At 41.5% G+C, this 14,955-nt stretch overlaps 1 protein-coding gene across 3 annotated transcripts in view; it reads left to right on the top strand.

Annotated features, from left to right (window-relative positions):
• Positions 1-1,202: 1,202 nt before the first annotated feature.
• The window catches only part of EHD4 (EH domain containing 4), a 31,458-nt gene continuing 17,705 nt past the window's right edge, over positions 1,203-14,955 (top strand). Inside the window, exons 1-3 of one of the 3 annotated variants that reach the window (XM_064462468.1) lie at positions 1,203-1,640; positions 8,853-9,029; positions 13,614-13,711. In XM_064462468.1, coding sequence (XP_064318538.1) covers positions 1,405-1,640; positions 8,853-9,029; positions 13,614-13,711 — 511 coding nt within the window. In that variant the 5' untranslated portion in view covers positions 1,203-1,404. Of the gene's footprint in view, positions 1,641-1,712; positions 2,143-4,638; positions 4,660-8,852; positions 9,030-13,613; positions 13,712-14,955 lie in introns of those variants that run through there. The other 2 variants (XM_064462469.1, XM_064462470.1) reach the window with 2 other exon arrangements.

Consider the following 14,955-nt stretch of genomic DNA (forward strand, 5'->3'; position numbering starts at 1 on the left):
AAGGCCCTTACATGAAATGGTACAAAACCTTTAGACTCAGCATGGAAATTGCAACAAAAGAGTTGCAAAACACATGCACAGCCCTAAAATGTGAAGCAAGGAACCAAGAAAAGACAGAGTGGGTAAATGCTCAGGACTGGGCATTATTAAAGCCGAACATCTGTTCTTTGAGGAACGACATGGGGAGGGGGTGACGGAAATAGCACATCTAAACCTGCTGATGTATTCAGAAAAGAGCTGGGGCATATATAGAAAAGGTAGTATTGAAGGTGGAAATTAGGAGGAAGAAAGGTATGTAATGAAGAACATGAGTCTGTAGGTGTACTGGACCAGCAAAAAGGGATTTAAGTTGAAAGGGTATTGCAAAGGAGACAAGGCTATAAGTGTGTATCACAAAAGATACACTTCTGACATGTTTACACACAAATTCAGCAAAAAAATCCCTCTCCTTTTTTCTTTTTTTAATAATTGGAAGCCCAAGCTTTTGTTTTCTATGTAGTGAATGAGCACAGGCAAACTTTTATGTCACAGAAGAAAAAAACCAGTGTGTTTTACTGTTCTTCAATGTTTTACTGAATATGGTATTGTATTCCATTAAAACTTCTGGTAAGATCAATGGAAAAGGTGATCTTCCCACGTGGCTTAACACGATATCAAGCCTCAAGGTTAAAACTAATGCCCCTACCCGCTACGCACATCCCACAGCAAAATTTCAACGTTATGCTAAGAATTTTCACTGTTTAAACCAGTTGCTTAATGCCTAACCCCCACGGCGCTTAGTCACGCAATGCTTTGGCATCCAAGGACAGCAACCATCATCAGAAAGACATGAAAAGCATTTGAACGATTCTATGTTCAGGTCTGAGCTGTCACAGGGTTTTCCGGATTTCATTCTAAGGGCCTGAAGTTTTAGCGTGGGAGAGGCGCAGGGAAAATCCCCCTCCAGAGGCGGATTTGTGGTAAAAAAATAATAAAAATAATAATAAAAAAAGTCTGGTTCTGAAAAAATGACCCCACCACCCCCCCGAAAAAAAAAAAAAATAACGCAAAGCACGGCACCGGCCGCGCTCCCGGCGCCGCCCCCCGCCGGGGCCGGCTCTGCCCGCCCGGCCGCCAGCCCGCCCTCCCGCCGTGCCGCGGCTGTGCGCGAGGGCGGCTGTGCGGCGGCGCGCGAGGGCGGCTGTGCGCGAGGGCGGCTGTGCGCGAGGGCGGCTGTGCGCGAGGGCGGCTGTGCGCGAGGGCGGCTGTGCGGCGGCGCGCGAGGGCGGCTGTGCGCGAGGGCGGCTGTGCGGCGGCGCGCGAGGGCGGCTGTGCGCGAGGGCGGCGGCGCGCGAGGGCGGCTGTGCGCGAGGGCGGCTGTGCGCGAGGGCGGCGGTGCGGCGGCGCGCGGGCAGCGGCGGGGGGATGTTCAGCTGGCTGGGGAAGCAGGGCGGCGGGCGGGAGCGCGGCGGCGGCGGCGATGTGGTGCAGACAGTGACCGGAGGGCTGCGGGACCTCTACCTCCGCAAGCTGCTGCCGCTGGAGGAGCACTACCGCTTCCATGACTTCCACTCGCCCGCCCTGGAGGAGGCCGACTTCGAGAACAAGCCCATGGTGCTGTTGGTGGGGCAGTACAGCACCGGCAAGACGACTTTCATCCGGTAAGAGGCCCCCGGTGCCGCGCCGCTCCTTCTCCCGCCCCGGCCGGCCTCGCCCCCGCCGCCTGCTCCGTCGCCCTGGCTCACCTCCCGCCCGGGAATGACCCGGCCGCCCCCCGCGGCGTGCCGGGCTGCGGAGGGCGGCGGGGGGAGCCCCGCGGCCCGCCCTCCCCGAGCAGGCGGCTCCTCCGGGCGCCGCCCGTGCCGCCCCCGAGCCTGCTGCGCGCTCCGAAACTCCGCCGCTCGTCTCCGCGGCACGATTACCTCGGTTTCACGTTCTGTTGAGAACCTGTAATGTTGCTGTCTGCTTTAACGTGTTGGGTTTTTTTTAATCTCTAAATTATTTGAAAGGCACTTCGCCTTAAAACGGCATGACTGCATCGGCCGTCACAGACCATTTAACCTTACTACCTTCCCCTTGTTTCCCCAAAGTAGTTTAATGCATAGATTGGATGTGATAAGATAGCGTTGATATTAAAGATAAGAGACACGACAACGCTTTTGGGTAAGAAACACATGGTACCTGGAAAGTCCTTTTTTCCCCTCCCAACTCTTTTGGTCCATTGCATTGAAGAAGCAGTATCGCTAATAAGGCAGCTTAATAGTGGTGCTGCTTTAGTTGTAGTTTCTGCATTTCCTGCCTGTCTTACTGCTAAAGCGGTTAGTAACTGATTTTAGGAAGCTGAAGTGTGCCTCGGGTGTGACGAGCTTGTGAATATTTTGCATGTATTTCAGCGTGGTTATCTCTCACCTGCCCCTTACAAATCAGCCTAAGGTTACGCAAAACTCCGCAAAGACACTTGAGAGGTCACTTGGATCAAATTTTGACCTACTTGTTATATCTGAAGTTCATTCGAAGTTCATTATAATCCTTCGGTAAACTTTAGAAACGTTTCTCTTTTGGTTCCAAAGGTACAAAGGCGGCCTGGCAATAACACTTCTCTTTTTACAGAGCGGAAGACCTGCCTCCCTTCTTCTCCACCGAGTGGTGTGGGTTTACCTTTACTCACCTGAGAGCTTGTCAGATGTTTACAGAGCTAATCATGTTTCTTTTCTGGTTTTATAACTAGCTAATTGGAAGCTTAAAGTTGAACTTGGTTCATTCTCAATTATTACTGAATTCCTGCAAACACCTAAAGTGGGTGATTTGGGTTTTCCTAACACTTCTTTAGCCGTGCTGATTCATTTTCTTCTTTAAAAGTACAGCTGCTTTGTTAGTCTGTATATATTTCCGGGTAAGTGTTCTTATCTGGCTTATGGACAGGACATGGTAAGAGCATGGGTAATACAGAGAGAGAACGGTTCCAGATATGTGCCTACCAAAACCTGTTCTGCCTGCCAGCTGAGTTGCTGTGTCGTTTGCAATTCATAGGAGACTTTTTTCCCCCTCCCTTTGCCTTGGATGAGAACACATGGTCTTGCTTTATGGACATTCAACGTTTCTGTCCTTTGCAGTTGGCCATATTTGAATGGAGAGCAAGTCAGTATTGTACCTAGAAGAGTTGATATTCCTTGCAGTGCCTTCGATGTATTTTTGCTACTGTTGCTTTGTGAGTAACTTATTATGACCTTAACCATAAAATTCTGAGCAGTGGGGTTGACCGATACTAATGTACAGTCTGAATGAGAAAAATAGTATCACTTATTACAGCTGTTTCCAGCTTTTTTTAGTATTGGCCACTGCTGGGCAAAGATGCCCAGACAATTTGACAGAGGTAAAGTTTTCAGAGGTGTTTTCTCATGCATTTTATAAAAATATCTGCCTCAGTGGAGGAGTTGACTTCTACTGTGATGTGCCCTTTTCTTCACCCACTTACCCCTTTCTACTGTTCCCACTTCAGGTAGATTGCAGAGTGGTTTAATCCCTTACTAGGCATTTGAGAAGACTGGAGTTGACTGTTGAGCCCCAGTCAGTAATGGAACAGCTGTTACTGCTTCTAGAGGACCGCAGTCTGACCTCAGCATGATAAACATTCATTACATCAGTGTTCCCTATAGAACAGGTAATAATTGGCTGAATCAGCCTGAGAAAATACTTCATTCAAGATGGGGAGCGACTTAGACAACAGTGTCACAGCGACTGTTACTCAAAATCCAATTTAGAGGAGAAAAAGAAAAGCAAAAAATCAAAGTGCTTAGATGCTGAAGGCGAGGCTTACAAGAAGGCATGGGAAAACATTGTAGTGTCCGGGTAAGCCACAAATAAATTTCCCCTCTGGTAGGCTGAATTTCCCATGGAAAAATGTCATACACGCTCAAGATTGTTGCAGTTTCGGGTTTATTATAGACAGTTTTTCTCAGAATGAAGTTGGACTATAGGGTGTTTTTTTCCTGCTAGCCTTTTAACAAAGCAAACATTATTTTAAATCTTAATTAAAACTGCTTTTTGTTCCACATTTCTCCATTCATCGTCAGGAGAGCGTACTAGATCTACTTAAGTGTTTACTATTAGGTTTATGTGTGAACAAAACAATACTGTTTAGCTGACAAGCACTCATTTGGGATTTACTTTGATTTAGACATACCGTGAGAACTTCACATTTTCATACCTCTGACACATCCACATAGTTCCTTCTACCAACTCTTAATGGAGAACATTTAGCAATGACTGAGTGTCCCTGGGGAGTAAGACACGCAAACAAACACTTCCAGGTTTCTAACAGCCCTTCTGGTTTTTCACTTGATGCTGTTTATCCTCCTGACACTTGGAACAATGGAGTGAAACCGGCCAGTTTCGCTGTCTAAAGGTGTAGTGTGGTGGTACTGTTTTATTCAAGTATCTGTCAGTGCCGACGATTCAAACAAATGTATACAGGCCCAAACGTTAATACTCATCTGACAGTTTTTAATGGGGTGGGAGGATGGGTGAGAGCCAAACGCATATCTTGCATGTGAGTTGCATGAAGCTTTGCAGCTTCTGTAATTTGCTCAATTCTTCCTTGCTGCTTTAGTGAAAGAAGTGGAGAACAGAGGCTGGAGAGGAGTATTGCAGTGTATGGGAAAGAGAAAGGAGCTGATCAGCGTGAGTTTGGAGTCGCTGACCTTTTTCTTTCCCTCTAACAACGAATTAAACTTCTAGTCTAATAATGTTTAACTTGTGAATAACTTTTCTATGATGAAAGTGTAAGACACTGACTTTTTTTAAAAGAACTTACCAAGATGAGAAAAAACAGAAGTAAATTCCTCAGCTTGTCAGGCTGTGCTTTTACTTTACTTGGAGGTATTACTCAGAGGTTAAAATAGTAAACTTACTTCTATGTAACTCTGCCAGAGCTGGGTTTTGTGAAAGCACCCTTTTATATGCATAATATCTGGAGTCTGCAAGTAGCATGCAGTCTCTTGTATGGCTGCATCTGTTTCTTCTGGGGGGAAAAGGTCCCTCTTAATTTCTTCAGGTGAAAGCTGGAATTTCTTTGTCACTAGCTCTACCTGAAAGTTGTATTTGAGTTATTTGGAGCAGAAATCTTACACTAAAGCAAACATCTGGTAGTTATGTTGTGTTTAAAAAAATGTGGAGGATTTGGTGCAGTGTGTAGTATGGAGGTGAGCAGCCTTGTGAAGGGAGACTTGAGTTTGTCTCCCCATGGATCTCACAGTAGCCCTATCCAATGCTGCTCTGTCCAGCTCACCTGTGTTCGTGCATTAGTATGTCTTAGCTGACGTGTTTGGACTTCAGATGACAATCAGTATCCAAAACTCTGAGTAATCTTTGCTATCTCTGGAACTTTGTAAACCAGTTTCCCATAGTCTGGCTATAGATCTTGCAAAGGAACATAGATGAATGTTTATTGGCAAAGGAGAAAGGTTATAGCCCAGGTAAAAACAAAGGGAGAGGAGTCAACAGGATGCCTGTTGTTTGATCTAGACCATCTTTGGGACGCTCGCTATTTTTAAGCGTTCTTCCTGTGAACCTTTTTGAACTCCCTGTCTGCTGAAAATTCCTGAGAAGGGCATGCAGTTGCGGATGCTAAAAATTCAGGTATTTTCCTGTGTTAGTGTAGCATACTGTAGAGAAACATTTGCAGCTTTTCAGTTTACAGAAGGCTGCTCATCCCTTTTGGGTGGATAAGTGAAACTGGTATTTTCATGCTGAGAGGAAGTGTGGTATAGCTTGTACAGCCAGTGCTCAAGAACTAGGGTTTATTTTAGTCTGTACTGATTCTTGATGTGCAACTGTGAGCCAGTCTTAATGGAAAATACCTGCCTTGCAAAGTGTTTCCTGTGACTGTTGAATAGCTATACCTGGCTCAGTACTGTGACTATTGGGTAGGACTCAGTATTGGGAAGGAGGTCTTGCCTTCCTGGATTGTTATCGCTGTAAAAGCCTGCTTTTTAAAGCTTCGTCTGTGACATTAACTTGGAAGTATCACTGCAGTTCAGTAGCATTCTTGTTTCATCCTCATTCTTGTTGAGTCATTTCAATAAGCAGCTAATCTGAATTTGCACTATTAAGTTCCGAGCAGAAAATACAGATGTTGGAAATCCTGAATGGCGCTCCACACTTCAACTCCTCGTAAATTCTGCAAGTGTTACGTGTGCAACTTCATGAGCAGGCCATGAGATTATTTTTTTTAGTCACCTAAAAGACCACCACAGCTGAATGTCCATAACCGTGCCAGGCAGGTTCATGAACTTATGATGGGTACCAATTATCCTAATAGGATATTCTGTTGTAACAATAGGACGCCCTGGAGGCATCATATCCTGCATTCAGATCCCATCATGTAGTTTTTCTGTGACGTGGGATCTGGGACTTGTGTCGTTTGCATTTGATTCAGTAGCGTTCTTCACTGCTGCTCTGAGAGCTTCTTGTCACGTGTGTTGCCACCTTATAAACTGCTGCCTCTGTCAGCAGAAGTTTGGGAATGCCAATTCAAGAGAACAACTCAGTGACAAGTCTTATAGAGATTCTTTCTCTTTTAAAAGAAGGGCTACGAGGAAAAGCAGAATTGAGAGACTCTGAAGTAGAACATTTTATGGCGGAAAGCTAAAAATCTTATTTTAGAAATTAAATGTATAACTGAACTTTCAAATCCATACTGTGGGTAAGTCCAGTATAGCTTTAGTGAAAAATGGTAGCGGCTCTTGCGAGTTAGCCTTTGCATCCCTTTTGAGAGCTCTAGTCTGCAGTGGTGTTCCGTGAGGAGGCAGGAACACCCTTTTGTGTTTCAGGTGTTTAGCTATTTGCTACAACACTTGAAAGTCCTGGGTTTCCATGCATAGAGGGTTCAATTGCTGACCTGTCAAAGGAGTTTAGTCTTCATTTTGATACACGATCTGCTTCACAAAGATGAGGGATCTGCTGCATTGTACACTTCTGCATGTGCAGAGGGGTTTAACTGCTGGGGTTTTTTGCTTTTGGAGAGGGGTTAGTTTTATTTCCCTGTTACTGTGCATTAGGGACAGCTTATTCTAGAAGTAGAACAGATCAACTTTGGCTTGTTCTGGTATGACCATTCTTGTGTTCCTCCTTTCCCACAGTTTTTAGGATTGGCCTTTTTTTTTATTTATTTGTTTGTGTGAAAGCAGGAAGCTGTAGGAAATCTCATGTTCTATGAATGTGTTCTATGCTTTAAGCCTCCCGGCTCATAGGGTGAGCTGATTGGAGCCAGTTTGCTAAGGCTAGTGGAAAAAGAACTTTGAAATGTGTAGTATATATTTAGTTCCTTAAATTCAGCTTCTGTGCACTGACCTATGAAGTCTCTGAATGTTTGGGTATTGAATTTAAAGATAGAGATTGTTCAGCAAGTACACATACTTTGTAGAATGTTGGGTTTTTTGCAGCAAAAGCAGCCTGCAAGTCCTCTCAAATCAGTAAGGGTTTATGAAATGATAGCAGAACAGGCATAGTGCTGTTTGATTAAAAGCCAGAAAAAAACTACCATTCAAAGACCTATGTTAATGTAGATGTGCTTAAACCTAACTAGTGCTGTCATTGCATGTAGGACCATTGCCTGTGCCTGAAGAAGAATTCTCATTTAAATGCAGCTTTGGTTAAGTAAAAAGTTAGATTGTAGTTTGTTAAAACTGTGGGTTTTCTAAGAGCTCCAGGGTGGCATGGAACCCATGGAATTAATAATTACAAGATTACTTGAGTTGACTGGAGAATTTTAATGCTCCTGTAATGTCAAATTACAGCGTACTTGAAAACAATTTGGTTTTAGTCTGAAGGGAACATTTTCCAGGTGGTGCTGTTGTGAATGAGGACAACAGCACCCTTGCTTTGAAGTTAAGCAGGGTTGTCTGCTTCTGTTTTTGAAAAGTGACAGTTATTGTAGTGTAAGCTGGAAGAACATTGTAAGCTGGAGGCTTGCTTGATAGGCTTGGGGATTCTCTTGATTTTCACTTGCCTTCCAGGAGGGGATGCGGACAGGCTTTTTCTGTAAATGCATGTTCCAGTTCCAGTAATTTTTAGCATTTAAATATGCACATCCTTCATTTGAGACCTTGTTGTCTGGAAAGTCAAGACTTGGTGTATCAGATTTGGTCCACCGAGTATTTGCTGTCTGCATCTCCGAGTAGGTTACTCAAACGGAGATGCAAGATGGTTTCTGTTGGTACAGTGCTGCCTGACTTGATGCCTCTTGGAAATACATTACTGTTGGGCCTCCAGTTCTGCAGGTCTGACTTAGTTAACAATTAGTTTTTGATATGCAGGTCAAAAGAAAAAAAAAATCCTTTCCTCGCTACCAAACCCATGTAACTGTATTGTCTCATAACTGTGTTATCTCTGCCTGTTGTAAGATGAGCTAAAGTTAGTAAAATCATACCAAGTTCATCAGAGTTAGATCTGTCAGCAAACTGATGCTGCTCATGGGCTATTTCAAACCCGTCCCTTTTAATACCAACAGCACTTGCATAGCCTTGAAAACACACGCAAAAGCAGTAATGTCTTGTGTAATCTCCAGCACTGGGATTGTTGGTAGAAGCACCCACTTGAGTTGTTCACGTGCTGTGTTTGAGGGAATGCTTTCACCCTGTTTTTGAAAAGGGATTTACATTATCCTTTTAGCAAGTTGTGAAAAACTGGAATTCAGTTGTGGGATTTTTTTTTTCCATCCCTAGTTAATAGAAATAATGAAATGCAGGAAAAATGTAATTTTATTATTCTAGAGTGTGTGAATCCGTGGGAATTTTCAAGCAAATTTTAGGTATTTGCTTTTCCTATAGTTCCCAGTCGTTCATTCTGTTACTCTATGTATTCTCCATCTCTAGATACCTGCTTGAACAAGACTTCCCAGGCATGCGGATTGGACCAGAGCCTACCACGGATTCTTTTATTGCTGTGATGTATGGAGATTCAGAAGGAAGCGTTCCTGGAAATGCTCTAGTTGTTGATCCTAAGAAGCCATTCCGGAAACTCAGCCGCTTTGGAAATGCTTTCCTGAACAGGTGAGATCTGTTTGCTTGCTGTCTTTTGATTTTTATGCTTAAATTTCTACTTGATGCTCTCATCAAGCATCAGTGTTTTTTCACTAGTTTTTTTCTGCTGTATTTGTTTAGAGCAGCATCGAATAAATATTCAGATACAAGCAGGAGGGGTGGCAGTTCAAGTGAATTAAAAAAAAAAAAGGCAGTACTGCGTAGGGTAGTACTAGCATAGAGCTGTGTACACTTGGTAAAACTTAAAAAAAAATTTTTAAAGGTAAGGAGTGTTTATATACATGTTCAGTTATCAGAACAGAAAATAATTGTTAAAACCAGTTCACAGAAAACTGCTGAAACACTCCGCTGACTAACTTCTTTGTAAGGCATTACGTCAGCTGGAACCCAAGATCAGTTTGGGCACAGATTCCTCTGCTTAGTAAAACTGGTAGATTAGTACTATTACTAGAAACTACCATCCAAAAAAAGTAAAAATATCTTTTCCCTTTGATGCTGTCTTGTTCCTTTACACTGGTCTCACCTGAGGTCTTGGTATAGCTCTTTGAAGTTGTAAATTGCTGGGATATGTAGAAAGGCCTACAGGAATGGAGAATATTTGAATATAGCTTCTGGATAAAGTATATATTCAGACTATTAAGTGTTTAATTTTAACTAGCTGGTCTTCAAGCAGTCGCATAGACCAGGATGATAGCATTAGCTTCTCGATGACTGCTGTGTATTTGCAAAAAAGGTGAGAGTTGTTCAGGGGCTGTGAATATTGCTGTGGGTAACTTAAGCAGCAGGCTAAATATTTCCAGTTAAAAGTTATTAATAACTTTGCATTGTGTGAGCAATCACATTGTTTTCTTCCTGCATTTGATGATGGCTTGACATGGAGGCCTGGTTTTGCAAGCCAGTTAATCTAAATTGGTTCTCTTTTAACAATAAACTTTCCTGTTTGGCCAATAAACACTGGCATGTGTTAAAAGTTTGTCATGTGCAGTCTTATCTCTGTCTGTGCTTATTCACAGAAGAAAGTTTATAGCTGCTTATAATTGTTTTGGCTATCACTTTGTTGAGAGATAAGCACATGTGCTGTGGGAAGCTTCAGTCAAGTCCCATTTTAAATAACAATTTTGTGGTCCAAGACCCTTTTCTGTGAGATTATTGGCTAAGCCTTGTCCTCCAGGTCACTGTTGTATTTCTCTCTTTCCCCATGGTTGTATTCTCTATGAAAAGTTAATATAGTTATACTGTAAATAGTATTTTGCATAATATTTAAATATTGACACATAACATGTAATAATACTAAATGTTTGTTTGGGTGAATGTGTTACATAATTTTTTGGCTAAATCATCTGTTTAGCTAGTTGCGTCAGATCCTGAATCTTGGGCAAGCAAGATTATTTGCTAACTAAAAAGATGTACATTCAAAGTAACAGACTGAATTATTCCAGTTCTTTTGGTGACTGTGGTATTGTTATATTGCAGTGCTGTAAGCAACCTTATCTTCCCCAGCATTCGCATTTACTCAGTTTTGCAGCAGAGATCTATGTGCTTATACTCCCCTAGCCCCACGCTTGGTCTGCCACGCTGGTCATATTGCTGCTTTTTCAAAAATGTAAACTCATTTGTCTTTCCTACTTTACCCAGGTGAAATTGTCTTAGGCTTTATTTCCGTATCTTTGAGTAACTTCTTCCTGTCACCTTTACCTGGGATCATGCTACATATTTTGCTTTGCCTTCTCTCATTTGCCATGCTGACAGCGACAATGCTTTATACCCAATATTACATTTTTCATTCCTGTCTTAATAGATTTCTCTCTACTTTTCTCTCCTCAGCCCTACCTTTTTTTTTTTAATGATTTCACAGTCCTAGTGTTTTGTTTTGTGGAAAAACTTAAGGTATTACTTTTATGAGGGTATGGACATTTAAGATTGTGAAGTCAAGTGCCCTTTACATCTAAAGGTCGCACGAAAGGAAACAGTGGCTGAGGTAATGGAGAAACTAAAACCAGACAAGCACATGTAGCACAATCAAGGCTTGTACTTACTAATTAGCCACATTAATTTATTGATGGTACCTTTCCTCTTTTTTCCATGACCCCTTCTTATTTCCCCCTGTATGTCACTGCTTGTGATAGATGACTGTAAGGCTCCTGGTTGTAGAAACTTGTCTCTTATTTCTCCTCCGTACTTTCAAAGAAAGTTGTGGGGTGAAGGTGATGGTGACAGGGCCTAGTGTGTCCTTGGATGCTCGTTAAAGTAAGTGAGGAAAGAATATTGCAGTATTCCAGGAGATCAGGAAAATAAGTTAGTGCTGCTGAGATGAAACACATGGGCCTGCTCTATTCTAACAGGTATCTGAATGGACACAAAAAGGAGTATAAATTCTTACTAGATTCTTTGAGTCATCCAAAGTTAATCTAAAAAAAAATTTTTTTTACATGATTACACAATTGCTGATTTCATTTTTGCAAACAATGTCTCTTATTTTTGCAAAGATAGTCTTAATATTGCCAGCTTTCTTTAACAATAGTTTTATAATAATATGAAAAACATGACAGTATCAAAGGTCTAATGTGTCATAAGCAGATACAGTCATCTGACTATTTTTATAACACTTTTTTTTGTGAATGTCTTGTCATTTAGGTAGATAGTATGTAGTTTTGCTTTTTATGACACGCAACTTAAAATCACGCTTTATACAGGTCATGTAAGAAATGGTGATTCAGAGCCAAGTCTCAATGTCAAAAAGAGATGTTCAAATGCAACTAGCATTAGAGTTTTAAGTTGTCTGAAATATTAGTTTGATGTAAGATTTTTAACCTGTCTGTTGTCTTTAGATTATGGTTATATTGTAAAAGCTACAGCCAGTTAATTCTAAGTTTATCCTTTTGTTTTGTATCCTTTTCCTACATGCTTTCCTCCTCCCTTTGCCTCTAATGACTGCTGTGAATGCTTCATCGTCTTTGAGGTCTGTTGCTCTCTGCTTTCTTGCACAGCCTTTTCCAGCTGTCCCAGTTTGGGTGGTGCCTAAGTCAAAATACTGCTGTATTGTTTAGCTGAAATAATGGTGCCTGTCTTCCTGTAAGATAGGCCTAGAAACATCTCAGTGATACTAAAACAGTACTGGGCTTTCTAAGGTTGAAATCAAGCAAAAAGAAAAAACATAAGAAAATTCAGTTTAATGCTTCCAAATTTATGAAAGCTACTTCATGTTGTACATACTAGTGATGTATTTTTTTGTAATGGTTGACATGGTGAAATATATTTTGTCACTTAGGCACATCTGCTATGCTTCCATAAAATGTGTTTGCTTTAACATAGTGTCTCCTTTAGGTTTTGGAAAGTTGAAAAATACTATTTTATTCAATAGTACCTCACTACTCTTTCAAAAACATCTCTTAAGCTAGTAGAAAATTAGCCTTAGCGGAAGAGTTTTTCATATATGCAGTATTTTCTACACCTGGTGTTCCACAAAAAAAAACCAAAAAAACACAAAGAAAAAGGCTAGTGCTGTTTACGTACGCTGAGATTTCATCAGGCCAAAGTAGCTGCTGTTTCCTTATCCCCTCTTGGGTTTCTGGGAGAGGCATAGCTGGTGCTGCCATTTCTGTTGTAGCCAAGAAGGGATACTGTGTGCTTTTGTTACAGCCTTGTTACTATAGGGTCACCTGAAAACCAAGGTGAAGTGAGGTGCAAGGATTTTTTTTCTTCCTGATTTCCTTTGAATCACCTGATCGTTATCTGTCTAACAATAGCTTCCAATTTTTGATATATCTTACATTTCATATCTGATATTTGACTGCCTGAACTCTTCCTAACTCAGATTATCTTTGGTCTTAAAGTTGGTTTTTTTTTTTGACCTTGGCATGGTTAAAACTTGCTGTCTGTGATAGCCTATTTCTTGAGGTAAGCTTACAGCCTGAGCCAGCGGCTTAACCCTCTGCTAGGCTGCCTCTGGGCAGCTTCACAGGAGGAGAGTAGTTTACATTGTGTGCTTGTTAGTATGGTCTTCAGCTCCTACCCGATAAGAAGATTAAACTCTTATGCAAATCTCTTAAAGGCAGTTTATGATGAAGGGAGATTAAGTTCTTCAGTCAAGAACTATCCTAGAACCATCAGAGTAATTTGCATTTAACACATGAAGTGTTCTGCACTATTCCCAGAGGCCTTGTGAATTATTTATTTTTCATAATTCCACCGTTGAATTTGTGTGTATTTTGAACTCTTGGTTCTGGCAGTGTGAAAGCTTTTGCTCAGTTTGTGGGAGAAATACTGTCGTTTTCAGTCCTCCACAAACCCTGCTTAAGTAGACAACCATGTTGTCAGCTCTTTCAAAACTTGGAATTTTATCAGCACTTAAACATAGGGTTTTACAAAGTTTTCCTATGTTTTCTTTTCTATGACAAGCTCTCTGTTTACCTTTTGTTTTCTTAAACCTGTATTGTTGCCAAACATTATGGGTTCATTAGGACTTCAGAAACTTTAAAATCTCACTTGAGTCATTCTAAAAGCAGATACATAAAGGGGAGCTCTCAAGGGACATCTATGTGTGAGCTAGAGCTATTATTAATGTCAGGTTTTTCCCTTCCACCTTTCCTGCAGGTTCATGTGTTCTCAGTTACCCAACCAGGTACTGAAGAGCATCAGCATCATCGACAGCCCTGGCATTCTCTCTGGAGAGAAGCAGCGGATAAGCAGAGGTGAGTTGCAGGGCTTGAAAATAGCTGAGCTCACTAACAAATAGTACTGGACTTGCTGTACTGGGCAAGTTGTCACCTTGACCTGTTGGGGGCCTGTTGTAATGGTATTGAGTGGTGGTGTGTCCCAAACTTTCTTACTACAAGCCTATTAAACCCATGTTTTAAGGCTGGGTATAGGGTTTGGAATTTTTTCTCTTGAAAACTAGTGGGGTTGGGATTTCTGTCATCCTGCTGCTATGGCTGTAAATGGCTACGGTTCCATGGTCTGACTAATAAGTGCTTTGACACTCTTAGAAAAAGCCATATTTCCATAATTTTAATTGCTTTCCACAAAGTAATAATGAATAGACTCATAAGTATTGAAGTTCATGAATGAAGACATGTTTTGTAATACCTATAGCTCTTCAAGCTGGTCATCTTTAAAAACTGAGGGGTTGGTGCTTATACTGTAGGCACCGCTGCTGGTGTTACTTCTTAAGGTTGCTCAGTCATGCAATAATATAATTTTCAGTCCAAAGAGTTAAGGTAGCCAGAGGAAGAGGGAATGAAAATATTTTTAATAAAATGAAAATTCAAAGAACTGAACCCTGTTTTTAACATGCTGTTTAAGAAATTAGCCTGTCTTTGAGAAACTATTAAAACAAAATAGCGTAAGGTAAATAACTTTCTTCCTTGTTTCCTTCAGCTGCATTTAAGTGCAGGTCAGAGGTTTCTGTGGAGGTATAAATGGTAGTGATCCAGTGTGTGGTTTATGCTGCCCTCTGTTTTCAGACCTTTGCTTAAGAAATGGGAACTTGGGTGTTTCGTGTCTGTAGGAGGAGAAATAATCAGTTCTTTAACATATCACACCTGGGATTTTTTGAGGAAATCCTGGAATGAGCACGATATGTGGCAGCTGTGCAACTATAGTCTTGTCTTTACATTGTACTGACAGAACAAGAGACTAACTTCTTAGGACTGTAATCTAAACTATGCTTGCTTAGTAAGCTGGTCTACTAGATGTCTCTGGATTCTTTGTTCAGAGATGGAATGTGGGGTTTTTTGTCTTCTTCATTGCTCATACAGCCATGTAGAGCATTCATCATGGTGAGAGCACTGTGTTTTCGTGTATGTGATATATTTGGTGAACTAGTAGAGATGAACAGCATGAGTGCTCTTCATCTGTGCAAGCAAAGGCTTGAATGTTGTGAAACCAGATGAGTAAAACAAATACTGCATGTTGGCACTCTTATTTCTAGGCAGAA

The sequence above is a fragment of the Phalacrocorax carbo genome, chromosome 10 (genome assembly GCF_963921805.1).
Source record: "Phalacrocorax carbo chromosome 10, bPhaCar2.1, whole genome shotgun sequence".
Classification (NCBI taxonomy): domain Eukaryota; kingdom Metazoa; phylum Chordata; class Aves; order Suliformes; family Phalacrocoracidae; genus Phalacrocorax; species Phalacrocorax carbo.